The 15,511-nt window shown below is 47.2% G+C and overlaps 1 protein-coding gene across 1 annotated transcript in view; it reads right to left on the bottom strand.

Moving 5' to 3' along the window:
* Nucleotides 1–15,511, bottom strand: part of Prdm6 (PR/SET domain 6) — a 102,251-nt gene that overhangs the window by 85,611 nt on the left and 1,129 nt on the right. Inside the window, exons 3-4 of the mRNA XM_055622831.1 lie at nt 15,079–15,511; nt 6,737–7,044 (exon numbers count right to left, since the gene is read on the bottom strand). The exon at nt 15,079–15,511 is cut by the window's right edge and continues 7 nt beyond it. Of these exons, the coding sequence (XP_055478806.1) occupies nt 6,737–7,044; nt 15,079–15,511 (741 nt within the window). The remainder of the gene's footprint in view (nt 1–6,736; nt 7,045–15,078) is intronic.

Raw genomic sequence — 15,511 nt, 5'->3', positions numbered from 1 at the left:
TGTGTGTGTGTGTGTGTGTGTGTGTGTGTGTGTGTGTGTGTGTGTGTGGCGAGGCTGGCCCTGCTGAAGCGAATGTGAGCTGTTCCCATCTTCACTAACAGGTGGATCCCTGGAGTCCACCTGGACGCGCAGACTGTACACTTAGCTTCTCCCCTAAGCCCCCCACACATGGATTACTCGTCTTGGTTAATCCTTGGCCGATTGATTCTGGCCAATAGTGTACTGTCAGTGTTTTACTTACTGCTCAGTCTCACTGACCTGACGTTTATGGCGCACTGATTGGCCTCTGTCAGTGGTGCTGCTTGTAAATTCACTTTGAAAAGCTTTGTGTTAACAGCCTTCAGCCAGGCTCCGAGGCGAGGACGAACAGGCAGCGACAAGCTCGACCTCCTGCCCTTATTACAGTGAGTAAATCAGGGCCTGAGCCATTAGGCTGGAGCCTGGGGCCTACACAGAGAGGACTGACATGACAAAAGGTCAACCTCTGTCACACATGTGTAACAATTTGGATAATGGAATTCTGTAACTTATCTGAGGGAGGCGGTAAATGCAGGCCAGGAAAAGGATACTGGTCCCCTGCTTCCCTGGCTTTTAGGCTAAGCACTCACTCCAGAGTCTGTGTTTCTTGTGTAAATACACAAGGACTGTCTGAACTCATGAAATCTTGGGGCATATATGATTCTGAACCAGAAAGAAAGCAAAAGGGAGGCACACTCCAATTTTATATACAACTGTCTTAGAACATCTGCACACCACCAATGTCTCACAGCCATCGCTGGAGGACCTCCCTACTGCAAGAATGAGTCCCCAGCTCCATAAGGTGCAGGCTTTCCCTCTTGATCAGAAGTGTTTACTCCATAAAATTACACTATAACCATTTGCGCTCCGAAGGTGACATGTAGCTTTTCCACAAACAATTAAAAATGGCTGTCATTTGTACAGGGGAATGAGTCTGCACCCCTGTCACTCTCTGAGAAGAATATTTCCATCAGAAGACCTGCTGGCATGCTGTGATGAGAAAGATAGATTCATGGTCCCAGTAACCCCTGAGATTCTGATGTTGCTTCCTGTGTCATGCTTTTAAGGCAGAGGAATAAAAAAATTACGTGCGGCAGAGGAAGATAATGCCATTTTGTATGGAGAGATACAAGAGGCTCTCAATAAAAAAGTCGATTTCCAAGCAAAAAAATAAAATGAGGAAAATAGTCCTGCCTACATAGAATAATCAACCTTATGAGGTATTTAGTCCACCATGTCAAATGTGTGTTTAGGTAAAACCGCTCCAATCGAGGATGTCCAAATAGGTTTGTAGAGTTTTTTTAAGCTAAGTCATTTAGGGCTTTGGAAAACCAAGGAGAGCACTGTGCTACCAGACCTAAACCAAAGGATGGGACTTTAAAGAAACCCCATCAGAGCCAACATGAAGTATCACATCTTTGATTTTCAACACAATGCTGGAAGCCAGTCCAAGAGGCAGCAGATGGCTTTACAGTTTATGTAAAACTATAAAACTCCCTCACTCTATCAAACGGGCACCACTATAAAAGTCATCTTCAAATCAAATGAGGCAAAGGCAGGGAGGTATGCCAGCTGTTAGAATGCGGGATTGAAAACATAACAGGAACATTACAATTGTTTATTTTTAAGGAAGAAGTTACTTAAATGCTGCAAAACTGACTTATTTCTAGATAACCCAATGGGTAGAGTAGTGTATAAAGACAAATTGCTGAAAATATAATCTTTTACTTCAATGTAACAAAATTTATAGAATCTGTCTTCTGCTGGTGTCTTGTGAATTGGGCCAAAATGAGCTAGAGTGCATAAAACAAAATATGGCATTTACAGTTATGATATTGTCACTGGGACAATTTTAACTTAATATAAAAGTATTCATTCAAAATTATTTTTCAACAGCTAAATATGTGTGTGTGTGCACATGCATGTGTGTGTGTGTGTGTGTGTGTGTGTGTGATAGAGTCATTTATAAAAAGCATTCACAGCACATTCAAAACAATAAAATCAACTCGTTTCCTTCTGGTTCCAATTATCTATGACGGTTTTGAAATACAAACATTTAGCAGCATGATATATATATATTTAATATTGGCTTTCATTAATATATTTTGACCTAAGCTGAATGGTAATGATAAAAAATAGACCATTTACTTTAAGCAGAACTCTTATTATGTCTAAAATATTATGGTACGAAGTCAAACAACAAAAAAGCCCATATTATGCTATTCTCCTTGATTTTCTGAAGAAAAACAGTTAATCTTTAAACAGAATGCAAATGAAAATGACACATTAAGACTTACTCAAGCAAAGGAGAAGACAGGTTGTATAAAGTTAAATTCCTGTCAAATACCTTGACTGTAATCCTAATAAGCCACTACATCATCTCAATTAGCAGGGGGGAGAAAATCAGGTTGCAAATGGGTACAATTTATTTTGTCATTGTTGCTAAAATTTCTTGTCAAATTAGACTTTGAGTTGAAAGGTGTAATTGTAACTTATCTTAAACTGTAACTTTATTTTAAACTTTTGTATTTCACTCCAGCAGAATGTTAAGTATAGTACCCTGGGTACATTCCTCAGGTCTAGTCAAATTAAATTCTGATGTTAAGCAGAAAGAGGAAACCATATACAACTAGATGAATTTATCTCAAGGGAAAAGAACACATTAATAGCCAAGATAACATTTTCAAAAATGTTGGAATCGACTTGCCTTTTCACTTCTTCCTTACAGAATACATTAGGCTAAAGTTATCTCTCATCTATGAGACGTAACTGCTGAGAAAGAGTTCGTTTTCTCTGAATGGTCAGAAAGATTTTTCCCCCAATACATCTAAAGAGAATTAAAGCCCATGTTCAAGTCTTGTTGGAATCAATATATGCAACCACAGTGTTGTTTAATGTTTTCTGTAATGGTTTTGTTTTGAATGATCTAAACTTGTTAATTTCTTAAAACACATTAAAATTCTAATACCAAAAGAAACTGGCCAAATTTTTCCTAAAAAAGACTAATCTGGGATTTGTTTGGTTTATTTAGTTTTAGCTTACTAATCTCTTTAAACTAGAAAAAAATATTAATCTCAGATTATTAGTGGAAGTGGGGAGAAGTGAAGAAAAGAAAACCACTCCTTATGAAAACCTAAAAAGATTCAGGAGAAGTGAAGAAAAGAAAACCACTCCTCATGAAAACCTAAAAAGATTCAAAGCATGTCGAAGAAGGGAATGTTGCTTATCTTTAAATTGCTGTATTTTGAATGGTTGGGATCATACACCATCAAAATATTAACCTAAAAAAATGACAGCATGCTTCCAAACAAATTCTCTGTGGTTGCATACGTCAAACATTTAAAAATTCATCTATGGATAAAATGAAGCTTTCAATGAATAATAAAAAGGAGTAACTACTGTGAATCTATCTGTTTCTGCTATAATCCTTCATATACATAATAAAGTACCAAGGCAAAACCACGCAGTGCCACAAAAATCCATTATCCACCCAGAAACGGTAACGGGGAAAAATTAGTGATCCAGTTACTCTTCTGAAATAAAGATCAGCAACCCTGGAAAGATCTATCGTGACCTGAGTATTGACTCTAAATAGGAAGATATCCCTTCAGCAAATGACTGGAGCTGCAGCTGACTTTTAGGATGAAAGCATCATGTTTCAATAGCTTTTAACTGTCTTGAAAACCTGCTTTAGGTCACCCTGATATCCCACGTGTCTAGAATAATATTTAAGTGAATAATTTTGTGAATCACTAAAAAAAGTATTAGGGAGTCTTTCCTGTGAAGATCTATAGTGTAGTCCAGTCATGAATTCTATCTGACATAAACAATGATTAAACTTTTGCAGATTAGAATGTAGACTTAAAGTCTAAAATTTAAAGGACAATTTAATATTTGTATGTTCCTGTTATTAGAGGTGACTTGATTTAAATAATTATGTCTCCTAAATCATAATGCTTAAAAATTTAAATCATACTTTATTCTTTTTTTTTTTAATGCTTTGTTAAGACAAGGTCTCACATAGCCTAGGCTATCCTCAGTTATAGCTGAGGCTGGCCTCGAATGCCTGGTTCTTCTCCACCTCCTACAAGATGCCTAGTCTTATACAGTGCTGGGGAGCAAACTCAGGCTAGGCAGGCCCTATAACAACTGAGCTACATTCCCAACTACTCCTACTTCATATCTTAAAAGTAATCATACTAATCAAAGTCTATTCCCTATTTTAAAAAGCATTCTGTCACTACAAATAGTTACTGCCACTAAATAACCCCAGTCAGTCACATTTTTTAACATATCTCAGGAGACATTTTACATGGCTGAAATTTCAATAGCCCTTCAGTCCCCCCAAATATATGTCATCCTAATTATTATTAATAGAGAGGGCTGATAAAAATAGATTAATTGTGCTCTGAGCTAGAAATAGGAGCCTATAGACCATTCAAGCACAAGGTATTTTTAACACAAAAGAACTAACTTTATCTCCCTAACACATTCAACTCACATACTTTGAACAGGTGAAACTCACTTTAAACCCATGGAGGTATCATGGGGGAAAAAAAAAAGTCTTATTTCTATAATGAAAATTTTCCTCCATCATGTACTAATCAAAAGCGTAACAGAAAACTCCAGTAGTTTTCAGTGTTAATATGTATTGTTGAAGCCTGTATGTGTAGTGGCTTCTTGCCAACATCTCAATCACTCAAAGCCTTCTAGGAAAAAAAAAAAAAAAAAAAACTTTAGGATATTTTTTTTTTTCACATTTATGGCTTTGTCCTCCCAAGTCTAAAAATAGACAAGCATCAGAGGGCAGGATCATGGCGTTCAGTTTCACATTTTCAGACAGAACAGATCTGCACCACGACGGCTCTGGGGCTTCCCCTGGGAAGCACCGGCAGACCTTTAACAATGTGATATTAGAGTCCCTAACACCACTGCCGGAGCATGAGGAGTGCCTGGATGGACTTTATAAACTTTAAAGCGCACCAGAGGTTACAACTGAATTAATGAGAAACAAAAACCAACCAGGAAAGGCGTCAAAACCACATGCATTCACTCTGTCCTGCTTGTCAGTTTTGCTAAGCAAATAGCTTTACCTCAGGTAGTTTCCTGCCAAGCCACTTCCTCCTGCCTTGGTTTAGACATTACATTTCTAGATTTTGGCTGTTGGTTTTTTGTTTTTAAGAAAAGCCTCATTTGGTGAGATAAATATGCCCACCCCTTCCCCCCCACACACACACACATTCAGGGATTCCATCTGGAAAGACAAAAAAAAAAAAAGTGTAACTGCTTTCCAGCAACTGGTTAGGAGTGATAAGGAAACTGGGCGCCTGGATCCAGGGCTCTGTGGATAACTCTAAAACAGGCGGCTGATGGGCTGCCCTGGCCTCACCTTGGGCTGCTGGGCTGCATGCTCACGTGGTCATTCTTCCTCCATCAAGGGGGACTTTGCAGACACAGGCCTCAGCTCCCTGACCCCAGTAGTCATGGGAAGGTTCTAGACAACGGCTCTGTTTGCTGCAACACTCTCTCCACGGCCTACTTCAAGCTGGCCAGAGGGAACCCAGCAAATATGTAAATGGATTATTATGTTGTACGTTTTATGTAGTGAACTGGGACAGCTCACCACAAAAATGATCATATCGGCAAGCCATTGAGCCACATGGAACCAGAGAGCACACTGCTGCTGAAACAGCCCTATATTAAAGCCCTAAAGTTCACACACACCCCACCTCCAGCAACTCAGAATCCTCCTTATCTGATGATTCCTCCTTCATTAGTTCACCTGGCCAAAGATTTACGTAACTTAAGGTTATGGCTTCTAGTATCTAATATTTTGTAACTAGTTCTCCATGGGTTTGGTAGCTAAGATCAGCCAAAGGATTATCTAATTACAATCCCTCTCTTTCAGGAGTAGACCTCAATAATCAAGCATGAAGCTCTGATTAGGATTTTTCAGATAACATATTTTAAAATAATAGTTGGGATTAGCTTATACCAAAAAATGCTGTTTTTTCGTGTTCAGATCGTCTGCTTTGTTGAAAGCTGTGTAATTTCACTTTGTCAGATGAGAAACCAAAATTTTAAGTTTTGATTTACAATATAATTTACAAAGCGGCTTGGGTACGTTCAAAGTTCTGGAACACATTTTGGTCTCTCACATACAACATTTACCAGAAAGAAAAGTTTTAGAGGACCTAGAACTGGGCCCAAACCTACTATGGAGGTCACCACGGTGACCTTGAACTTCTGACCCTCTTGTCTCCACTTCCCCAGTGGTGGGATTACAGGTGTTCGCGCACCATCATTCCAGTTTAAGTGGCGGTGAAGACCAGATCCAAGGGTTCCTCTGGTTAGGCAAGCAAGTACCCCCACCTCATCTCCAAACCTCTGAGGAGAGTTGGGAACCTGGCATTAAGCCCACCTGGCTCGAACTGTAACTCAGCCGCCTCTGCTCAGTCTCCGTGAGTGTTGGACTCAGAGGACCGAGGCTAACCCTTCCCAGTTGGGACAGAACCAGGCTAAGCCACCAGGTCCCGTGGCAAGCAACGTTCGGCCAGGCCAGCACCCTTACTGCAGGAACTTCAGACTCCAGCCTTCCCCAGGACTGGGGACCTCACTCTCCACTGTAGGGCGGAGGGTGGGGGTTGGGCCTCCGCGGGCCCAGGGCTCGGCGCCAGGCTCCAGTTCCGCGGCCGGCAGTTCAGCTGGGTCGGCTTACCTCCCAGAGGTGCTGCGTGTTCCTCACGGCGCCGGCCTGCACTTTCTCCGGGGACAGGAGCACGCCCTGGAAGGGCCCGATCCAGGTGCCCTGCTGGATCCTCTGCGCCGCGCAGATGCCGTAGGCCAGGCCTGGCACCGTGCTGGTGCACAGGCACACCTCCCGCGGCAGGTCCCGCAGCCACTCGGGCAGCTCGGGCGGGGGTGCGGCGGCCGCGGCGCTGCTGGTGCCCACGAGCCGGCGCAGCGAGTGCAGCGGCCCGTGCATGGGGCACTCTCCGTTTCGGTTGTCCGCACACATGTCGCAACCTGTGGGTGACACCGGGGGGGGGGGAGAGCGTTAACCGGGCCGACGCCCCACCGTGCAGCAGGTCAACCACCTGTTGGGGAGGGGGACGCCACAAGGGCGCCCGCGCCGCAGGGAGTGGGAAAGGCGGTCTCTTCACGCCCCGGGAGTTTGCACCCCTTAAATGTGCCTGCTGGGATGGACGCAAGGCTTCGGGGCCAGGCGTGGGTAGCCACGTGTGCTTTCCAGGTTCGCTCCCACCGCCCGCGGCTTTTGCTCGTGGTCCAGCCTGCCTGCGCCTCAACTTCTCTCTCCGCCCTGTCCCCCTGCCTTCACCCCACCCAGCTTTCCAGAGAGTGCTTATCCATCCCGTCCCCAAGAAGTCCGTCTCTTGTCCAACCCGCTCTCTTAAATAGTCGCCGGAGTGCCTGGCTCCGGGAGTGACAGGTACACACCCTAGACTCCGAAGCTTCCTACGCTACCAGGGGAGCGCAAGCCCCGCTCTCCGCCCTTTGGGAGCTACGACCCCAGTCTCTGACCACTCCAAGGGGTTCAGCCATCAGGGGTGAGCGAACTGGGGGGAGGGGGTGTCAGTTGTAATTGTGCGTTCTCCCCAGCGACGAAACCAAACAGAAGTTGAAGGATCAGAGCACGGGGTCTGTAATGATCAAGGTAATGATTCAGTAGAGCAGGCTGGGAGGCTGGGGCAAGTTAAATGAGATTATCTCATTTAGTGAGGCTTTGCTGAAGCTGATCCTGACTTACCCCCAGGGCAGACAGCGCGCAAGTGAATTCCTACCCTCCAGGCTCGGCGCTCCAGAGCACCCAGAACTAGGCGGAAAGGGCCAGGCAGCCACTAGAAGCGAGGCTTTCAGCAACCACGCTGTCGGATCGCAGAGCCTAAGGGTTATTAATGGGCCTGGCGGAGCCGCTGTGTCTGCTCCCTAGTGCGGCAGGCCTGCTCAGAGGCCTCTCGCCTGCGCGACTCTACCTCCCGGGTCCGGCCTCCCTGGGGACGCTCAGGGTTCTCCTCCAGCGGAGGCCCGTGGCACCGACCATGGCACTTGGTGCTCCTGTACTGGTGGAGATGATAAGAGCCAGATAGCAGAGTACCTGAGTTGTCCTCCTGGCTTCTTAGCACCCGTCCCTTGCCTCCATGACAGTTAGCCCTTATAAAACACCCCGAACCTGCCATGTCTGTGCTGAAACTACAGAGCCACGCGAGAAACTTGTGTTACAAGGCAAATCAATGAAGAATTTTCCATAAGGAACATTCAATCACAAACCAGAATGGAGAGAGAACCCTTGCCAGGCCACTTGCTTGGGAATAATGGTTGGATAGATGAGGTCCTATCTCAGGGAAAGTGGCTCCTCTCAATGAGCAGCCACTCTGCCCCAGCTGAGATTGCCCAAGGAGTAAGGACACCTGCTGCTTGCAAGGTCTTAGTGGCTGTCCCCAAGACTCCTTTGAGAAGGAACACCCCGTTCCTCAGGTGCACCTCTGTGCCTTCCTTAACACAAAGGCCAGCAACCAGGCTAATGGGAAGGCTCTTCAAGACTCCACTTTTGACTCCGGGGCCTAGATGGGAGTGTGCTGACATTAACTTACATGTCAACTCTTCAGGAACACGCCTGCCACCGAACGTCTCATACCCTCACTTGTGAAAAACAACAAAAACACGAAACTGCAGAAACAAAATGACAACAAATATCAACCCTGAGTGCCTTCCTATGCGTCATGCATTTGTCTCGCACCAAACTGCCACTGCAGTGTCTTAAGTGCCGCAATTCCCATTTCTGAAGATGAAGCAAAACCCATTGCCGGAGCAGTGAAGTCGGACCGAGGGCTACAAAACTAGAAAGAGACCGTGAAAAGACTCCCATGAGTGTCTGCCTGAAACCGGAGCTTTCAAATGCAGAGATTTAGGAAGACTAATGAAGGCTAGGAGAATTTTATATACCAACTCATGACTGGATCAATAGAATTGAAGGAGTTTACTGATGCAACCAATTGGGGGCCACAAGAAGAACTTCGGCATGATTGAGTTATAGAGGGCTAAAAACAGTTCTCCCTCCCACACTCGGGGGCTTAAGAAAGCTAAAGCATAAGGACAGGAAAGTAAGTAGCCAGCCGCTGTCCATAATTTTTATTGTGCCTCATTCCACAGACACGTTAAGCAACCTGAGCAAAAACAGCTTTAAAAAAAACATGACAATGAGAAAAGGCAATGTGTCCGTGAAAATAAATATAAATCAACCCAGGAAATGCTTAACTGGTTTTTTCTTTTCTGGTTCATTCAATTAAGTAAAGAGTGAGAAGAAGAAAAAAAAAAAAAAAAACTACTCACAACCTAATAGCCTGTGCCAAAAATCGTATCAACTTCCCCCTTCTCTACTTGTAGCTTCACACCATCTGTGTGGACAAAGCTGTTCGAAGCAATTAACTCCAGCCACTACCCCGCAGACAAGAAGCATACTTCAGTACTACTTAGAATGAATGACAGCTAACTCATTTCTAGAGCCCTCTTCAGTGTGTTAGGTTTCATTGTTCTCTACTGCTTACTTTAAAAGTAGCATTTTGTAGAACACACACACACACACACACACACACACACACAAAACAAAAACAAAAACCTGAGGCTCCCTCCAAAACTAGAAAAGTGTATCTCAAGTTCACTGAAAAGCAGCAAGTCTAGTCTATGCTAATTAGCTCACTTTTAATATGAGTCTTAATAAAAATGTAAAAATATTTCTCCCAGAAAAGTTGACCAATTACCATCAAAATAAAGTTATGTATAAGCCTCCAACATTTTTTTTTTAACCACAGACAAATTCTCTGAGTCTGAAAATATTTATTTCTAACCTGTCTCAGAGTCCCAGAGGACCCTTGGGAAGTTTAAAACAAGTAACTTTTTTTTCCCCTCGGGATTGACAAATAGTGTTTTCTAGCCAGTGAGCCAGAAACACCCGCACAGAAAGGTCTGAAGGAGAAGCCAGCTAGATCCCCAAACTACTCCCCGCACAGCATTCCAGGCCTTTTAAGAACCAGAGGTTGTTGTACAAGTTTACAGTTATTCACAAGATGTTTTGAAATGTCACTGTAGGGTATGGAACTACAGCAATCCAGGTCTCTTCCGGGAGCCCATCCGCCTAGGGGCCAGAAGGAAGAGGAGGCGGTGACGGTGGGTTACAGCCTTGCCCACCCCTGACCGCCGAAGGCCAGCGCAGGCCTGCGGAGTGAGATGGGGAGCAGTCCCCGCTCTTCCTTCCACGCCCTTCTTACCCTGTGAATGTTTTCGCAGAGGTTTGTGGTTGTTTTCAGCTGTACGCCTTATTTTTTTTTTCTTTTTACCATTTTAAATGAACCCTATACAAAGCAGAACAGGGGGTCTTTTTTTTTCCACCTCTTATTCTAGGAAAAGTAAAATATAAAAACTTCACGGTTTGTTTTGCTTTGTTTTGTTTTGTTTTGTTTTTTTCTGTATGCCTAAAGCCCTGAGAGGTGAGCTTTGCCGGGAGTGCCTCTATACTAGGCTTTCGCTGTTCCCACTGCACGGTTAAGGAAACCGGAGTAACTTGGAAGCCTGCTCGCTCACAGCTCAGGCTGTAAATCCTTCCGGGCGGCAGACGGGGTCGCCGGCCTCAGTCCAGCAGGCTAAGCCCTGAGGGCCCGGGACGTATTGATCGGAGTGCCGCCTGCTGGCAGCTCAGAGTCCAGAGCCCCCGGGGGGGAGGGCACGGTGGGCTCGGGGTCCCAGGGCAGCGGGGCGCGGCCGCCAGGGGCCTCACTCCGAGTTGCGCCCCAGGACCCCATCACGCCCTGCCTTCCCGTGGGCAGGCTGTGGACAAAGAGTGATGCGCAGCTAGCTGGATGCCTCTGCCTCCGAAGAACGCGGTTTGAAGATCTCAGCCCAGCTTCTAGCCTCGAAGGGCTCCGTAGGGTGGCAACCACCAAAGCGTTCGGGAGTCCCAGCCACACCGGGTACTCACCAGGCCCTTCTCCCCTGAATCGTCTACCCCCAACGTCCTCACCCACCCCAAAGCAAGACCGGGCGACCCAGAGACCAGGGGGCCACCAGGAAGACAGGCCCACTGTGGATGCTTTAGGGATTGGGGGGCTGCCGGCAACACGCAAAAACTAGGGCTTTCTTCGCCTCGCCTGCCGGCTTGGCCCGGGGACCAATGAAAGAGACAAAGAGGGAGGGAAAGAAGGAGGGAGGGAGAAAATGTGGATTGTATTTGTCTCCTGGTGACTGTATTAATAAATTAAATGAGCGCGCCAGGGTGTGAGGGCGAGAGAATATTGCACGGAGATAAACCTGGCCGCCCTCTGCCCCTGCGAGGCCGCCGTACACAAGGCAGAGATGATGAATAGGAGCCTCGAGTGGAGATCGAAGCGGGTCTGGGCTGGCTCCACTCTCTCCTACAAAACTATAGGGCAATTAATTGTGGCTTGTCCCCTCATCCTTCATCTCCTGGTGGCACATATCGATGGAGATTACTGCTGATGGACCATTTTATCACCTTAAATAAACAGTCGCCACCTCTTCTAACCTCAATCTAATATATGGCTCTATGTTCAGTTTCAGGGCTCTAGATAAAGAATGATGTAAAATAGCTAAATCATGTGTGTTACAAGGTGGGGCTGGGCCTGCACACAAAACGCGAGAAAAAGAAAAATAGAACAATATAAAAAGACCCCACACCGACACTGAAGTCCCTCCCCCCAGGGGACCAGATCTGAAATCTATAATAAATCGCTTGCTGGTCGTTAACAGCCAGAGACGCTGGACGGGAGTGGAGCAGAGGGTGTGTCTTCTTTTACAATGAAGTGGGAAGAGATTAGGGTTAACACGGAACACGTGACCGGCCCCCTTTTCCCACACCCCTCAAGTACAGTTCCCAGCAATCCCACAGACACCAACTGTCCGCTCTCCTCAGTCTCCTTCCCTCAAATCTTTGGGGAGTACGGGACTGCTAGCAAGGAGACCCGCGACCCCTCTTCCACAGCCACAGTTCCCTGCATGAGAGAGCGTCCCTAAATCAGAAAGGTCAGAGAGCACCCCACCACTGAGAAAATGTAGGGCGACCCAACTCTTTGCCCTGACAGCAGAGGAGGTTCTTTTCCAGCCTCCTTCTCCGTCTTCACAAAGAAAGGTCTCGAAAAGCCAAGTGTGTGGAGATGATGCCCAGGCATGCCAGTGACCTCCTCTCACTATCCTGCTGGAGGGCTAACAAGGTCCCAGGGAACACTGCAGCTACCAAAACTTGAGAAGAGGCCATCGGGATGGAGCCCCAGGGTTGGGGACAGGGGAGCCCAGCAGCACAGGAGAGAGAGAGAGAGAGAGAGAGAGAGAGAGAGAGAGAGAGTGTGTGTGTGTGTGTGTGTGTATTACACGGCACAGCACTTGACTTTTAAGGAGAGCAGCAGCAGCAGCCGCAGCAGCAGAGCTTCGGTGGCCCACGTTCCTCACTCACTTGCAAGCAGGTCAATGACAGGGATCTACTGAAAGAGCTTGCTTGGGCCAGTGTGTGTTTGGTGTGTTTGAAAATCGGGCCGGAAAGAGTTACAAGCTCATTCCCTGTGGCATCTGCCACGTGTGTGGACGCAGTGTCAAGGTGTGGCTGAACAGAGCTGGGGCGCTTTACTAATCGCGGGCAAAAGGGGGGGGGGCATGAGGAAGCCCTTTTCTGCCTAGTAAGAAAAGAGAGAAGTGACTAGACACTTCTTTCAATACAAAGTCACAAAGTGGCTCACAAAAAATTTAAAAGGGAAACGGCAAGCAAGCAAGGGAGCAAGGGACAGTACACGTGAGAAATCAAAAGCGCTTCAGCATCTTCTCTGCCTGCCCCTTCCCCACACAGTCCAGAAATGAGGGGAAGCTTTTGTTTTTAGTGTTTCAGGGGACCCCCAAGCCCTGGAAAAGTTGTAAGACTTAGCATTTCAAATTTGTTTGGACGCCTAGTTAGATTAAACCCAGCCACCGCTTTAAAACACACTATACACCCTGTGACCAGGTTCCCTTGCCCAGGACCAGAGGCAGGTTTCCCATTACCAGATCCACATTCCCTTTCTATTTTCCTTCCCTGTAATTAGCAACCAAAGTCAAGTGTAACAGTCTAACTTCCTTCTGCATTTTCTCTTGAACTCTGAACATAGACCCAATCCATTTTGACTCAAAAGAGGCTACCAGCCCATTAACAAAATGTGAATAAATAAAACCACAAATCATCCTCTCTAGCCCCAGGTTGGGGGAGCTCTCTAGGTAACACATGGGTTCATTTCCGTATATCAATTAGTAATCTGTCGTAATTCTTTTTCTGATTGGTGGATGTTTTCTCTAATGAAAATATGTCAAATCTCACTGCTACACTGTAAAAACCACAGGCGGCTCAAAAGAAAGACAGGGCTGGTATCTTTTCCAACCCAGATTTAATAGAGAGAAGTAACTGCCGGCTTGATAAGCCTCTCCCAATCTGTGATTGTATTTTGCTCAGCAGTAAGAACTACTGCCAAGTATTCGATTTCACACTTTAAGAAGAACTGGTTGTAAGACAACATCTGGAAGAAATTCACGAGAAAACACATCTTCAAACTGAATTAAGACAATGAAATTTTATAAAATGAAACCCTGAAATACACGGGTCTTCTTAAATGCACAAAAAATTGGAGCTGCAACTCTTACTTAAACCAGTATTTTACCCTCAGACACTAGGAAAGAAAAAGGTAAATACAACTGCTGTTTTGGTTAACCGTTGCTCTCTTCACAAAACTATTTCAAGAAGAATGATAAGCCTCAATCATGTGGCTAATGCCCACTGTTGTTTCTAATGGAAGCCACAACCTAAGAAACTTTAAATCACTATTCTAATTATATTATTTAGTTCTAGTGAGAAATCAAGAAGTCTACGGTGAGGTAGACATTCTGCAGGACGCAACTTGTTAAAAGAGAAGAAACGCAAGTATTTATGATCTGCTTTCGTACGCGCAAGGCAAATGTCGAATGGATTGAAGAAAATCGATGGGTGAGGACTGCGCTCAGAGTGACTCTCTCCCAGCGCTTTAAGGTCCTGCCCGAAGGTTCCGGAGAGAAGAGTTAACACGTGTGTCAAAACCTTAGGTGTTAACATATCACACTTCTTGAAATTACTAGGAAGCAGCAGAGGCATATCAACACACATTCCTGGTCCTTCACCGAGGGTTCTGTTTCTATTTCAAAATGTAACTGTATTTGGGACGGGCGTTTGGAGTTGTGGATACAGAAAGCTGAGGAAGTTCTGACGAGTAGCTCGTGAGGGAGCGGTAAGTTTCTGTCGCTAAACTGACATCACTTTTAACTTTAACAACTTGTTTAAACGAATAAAGCACCGTGGGTTGCGAGCATCTGCGGGATCAAGGGTTGATGCAGAACGCGGCGGCGTCTGCAGAAAAGACACTGTCCCGACACTGGAATTTCTCTTCTCATTCAGTGGGTTCCCCCCCCCCTTCCTTAGCTTCTAAAAATATAGTTACTAACCATACCTACCTGCAGGAAGAAACTGACCCCTTGTCACCAAAACAAAACAAACAAACAACAGCCTCCTCCTGCGGGGAGGTCCGGCTCGGTAACCCTCGACAATCAAGGCCCAAAGACGAGCTGACACCGTTCACTCCAGTGGTGGAATGTAGACCGGGAAGGGGACCCTGCTGTCCACGCTCCCTACGAAAACTCACAGAGTCCCTCCCTAGTCCGGATCAGGCCAGGCAGGGTCCACCTGGGCAATCCCGGCCTCCGGTTGCCAGTGGCCGTGTGGCCCACCCAGAGCACGGGGCGGCCTTCGGAGTCGGAAGAGAGCGGAGAGACGGAAGCCCAAGGTGTCACCCGGGCACCCCTCTACGCTCGGACGCCAGAAAAGTTTTGCCACAGTGATGTGGGTGGCGCGGGCCCACGGCTTGAGCCAAGATCCCCCACCCTTCGCCCGTGTCCCTCTCCCGGGACCCTCCCCGCCTCTCCCACCCCTGCCTGCCGTGGCCCGCGCCGGGGCCGGGCGGGCGAACCGGGGCTGCGGCTACGTACGGTTGTTGGGGTCGCTGGTGTGCTGGTTGAGCGGGATGATCTCCATGCGCTGCTGGCCGTACAGGTAATAGTCCAGCTCCTCGGCGCTGCAGCGGAACCGGGGGCAGCTGCGGCCGTCGCCCCCTCCGCCGCCGCCCTTGGCGGGCCCGGGAGCCGAGGAGGCGCCGAGGCACAGGTCCTTCGCGGGCACCGGCTCGGCGGCCACCGCGGCGGCGGCCAGGGGCGCGAACACCGGCATCTGCGCCACCGGCAGGGCCGAGAGACCGGCCAGCGCGGCGGCGGCGGCGGCGGCCGCGGCGGCGGCGGCGCAGGACGAGGCGGAGGAGGTGGAGGTGGTAGAGGGAGCCGGGGTGGCCGAAGAGGACGGGAGCGGGGCGGGCCGCGGCCGCAGGCCGTCCGGAGGAGGCTCGGCGCGCTCGGGAGGCGGCGGCGG

Source organism: Psammomys obesus, unplaced genomic scaffold, assembly GCF_907164565.1.
Source record: "Psammomys obesus unplaced genomic scaffold, mPsaObe1.curated_primary_1811, whole genome shotgun sequence".
Taxonomy (NCBI): domain Eukaryota; kingdom Metazoa; phylum Chordata; class Mammalia; order Rodentia; family Muridae; genus Psammomys; species Psammomys obesus.
Note: the sequence above shows the minus strand (reverse complement) of the source record. Positions and strands in the feature narration are given on the sequence as shown.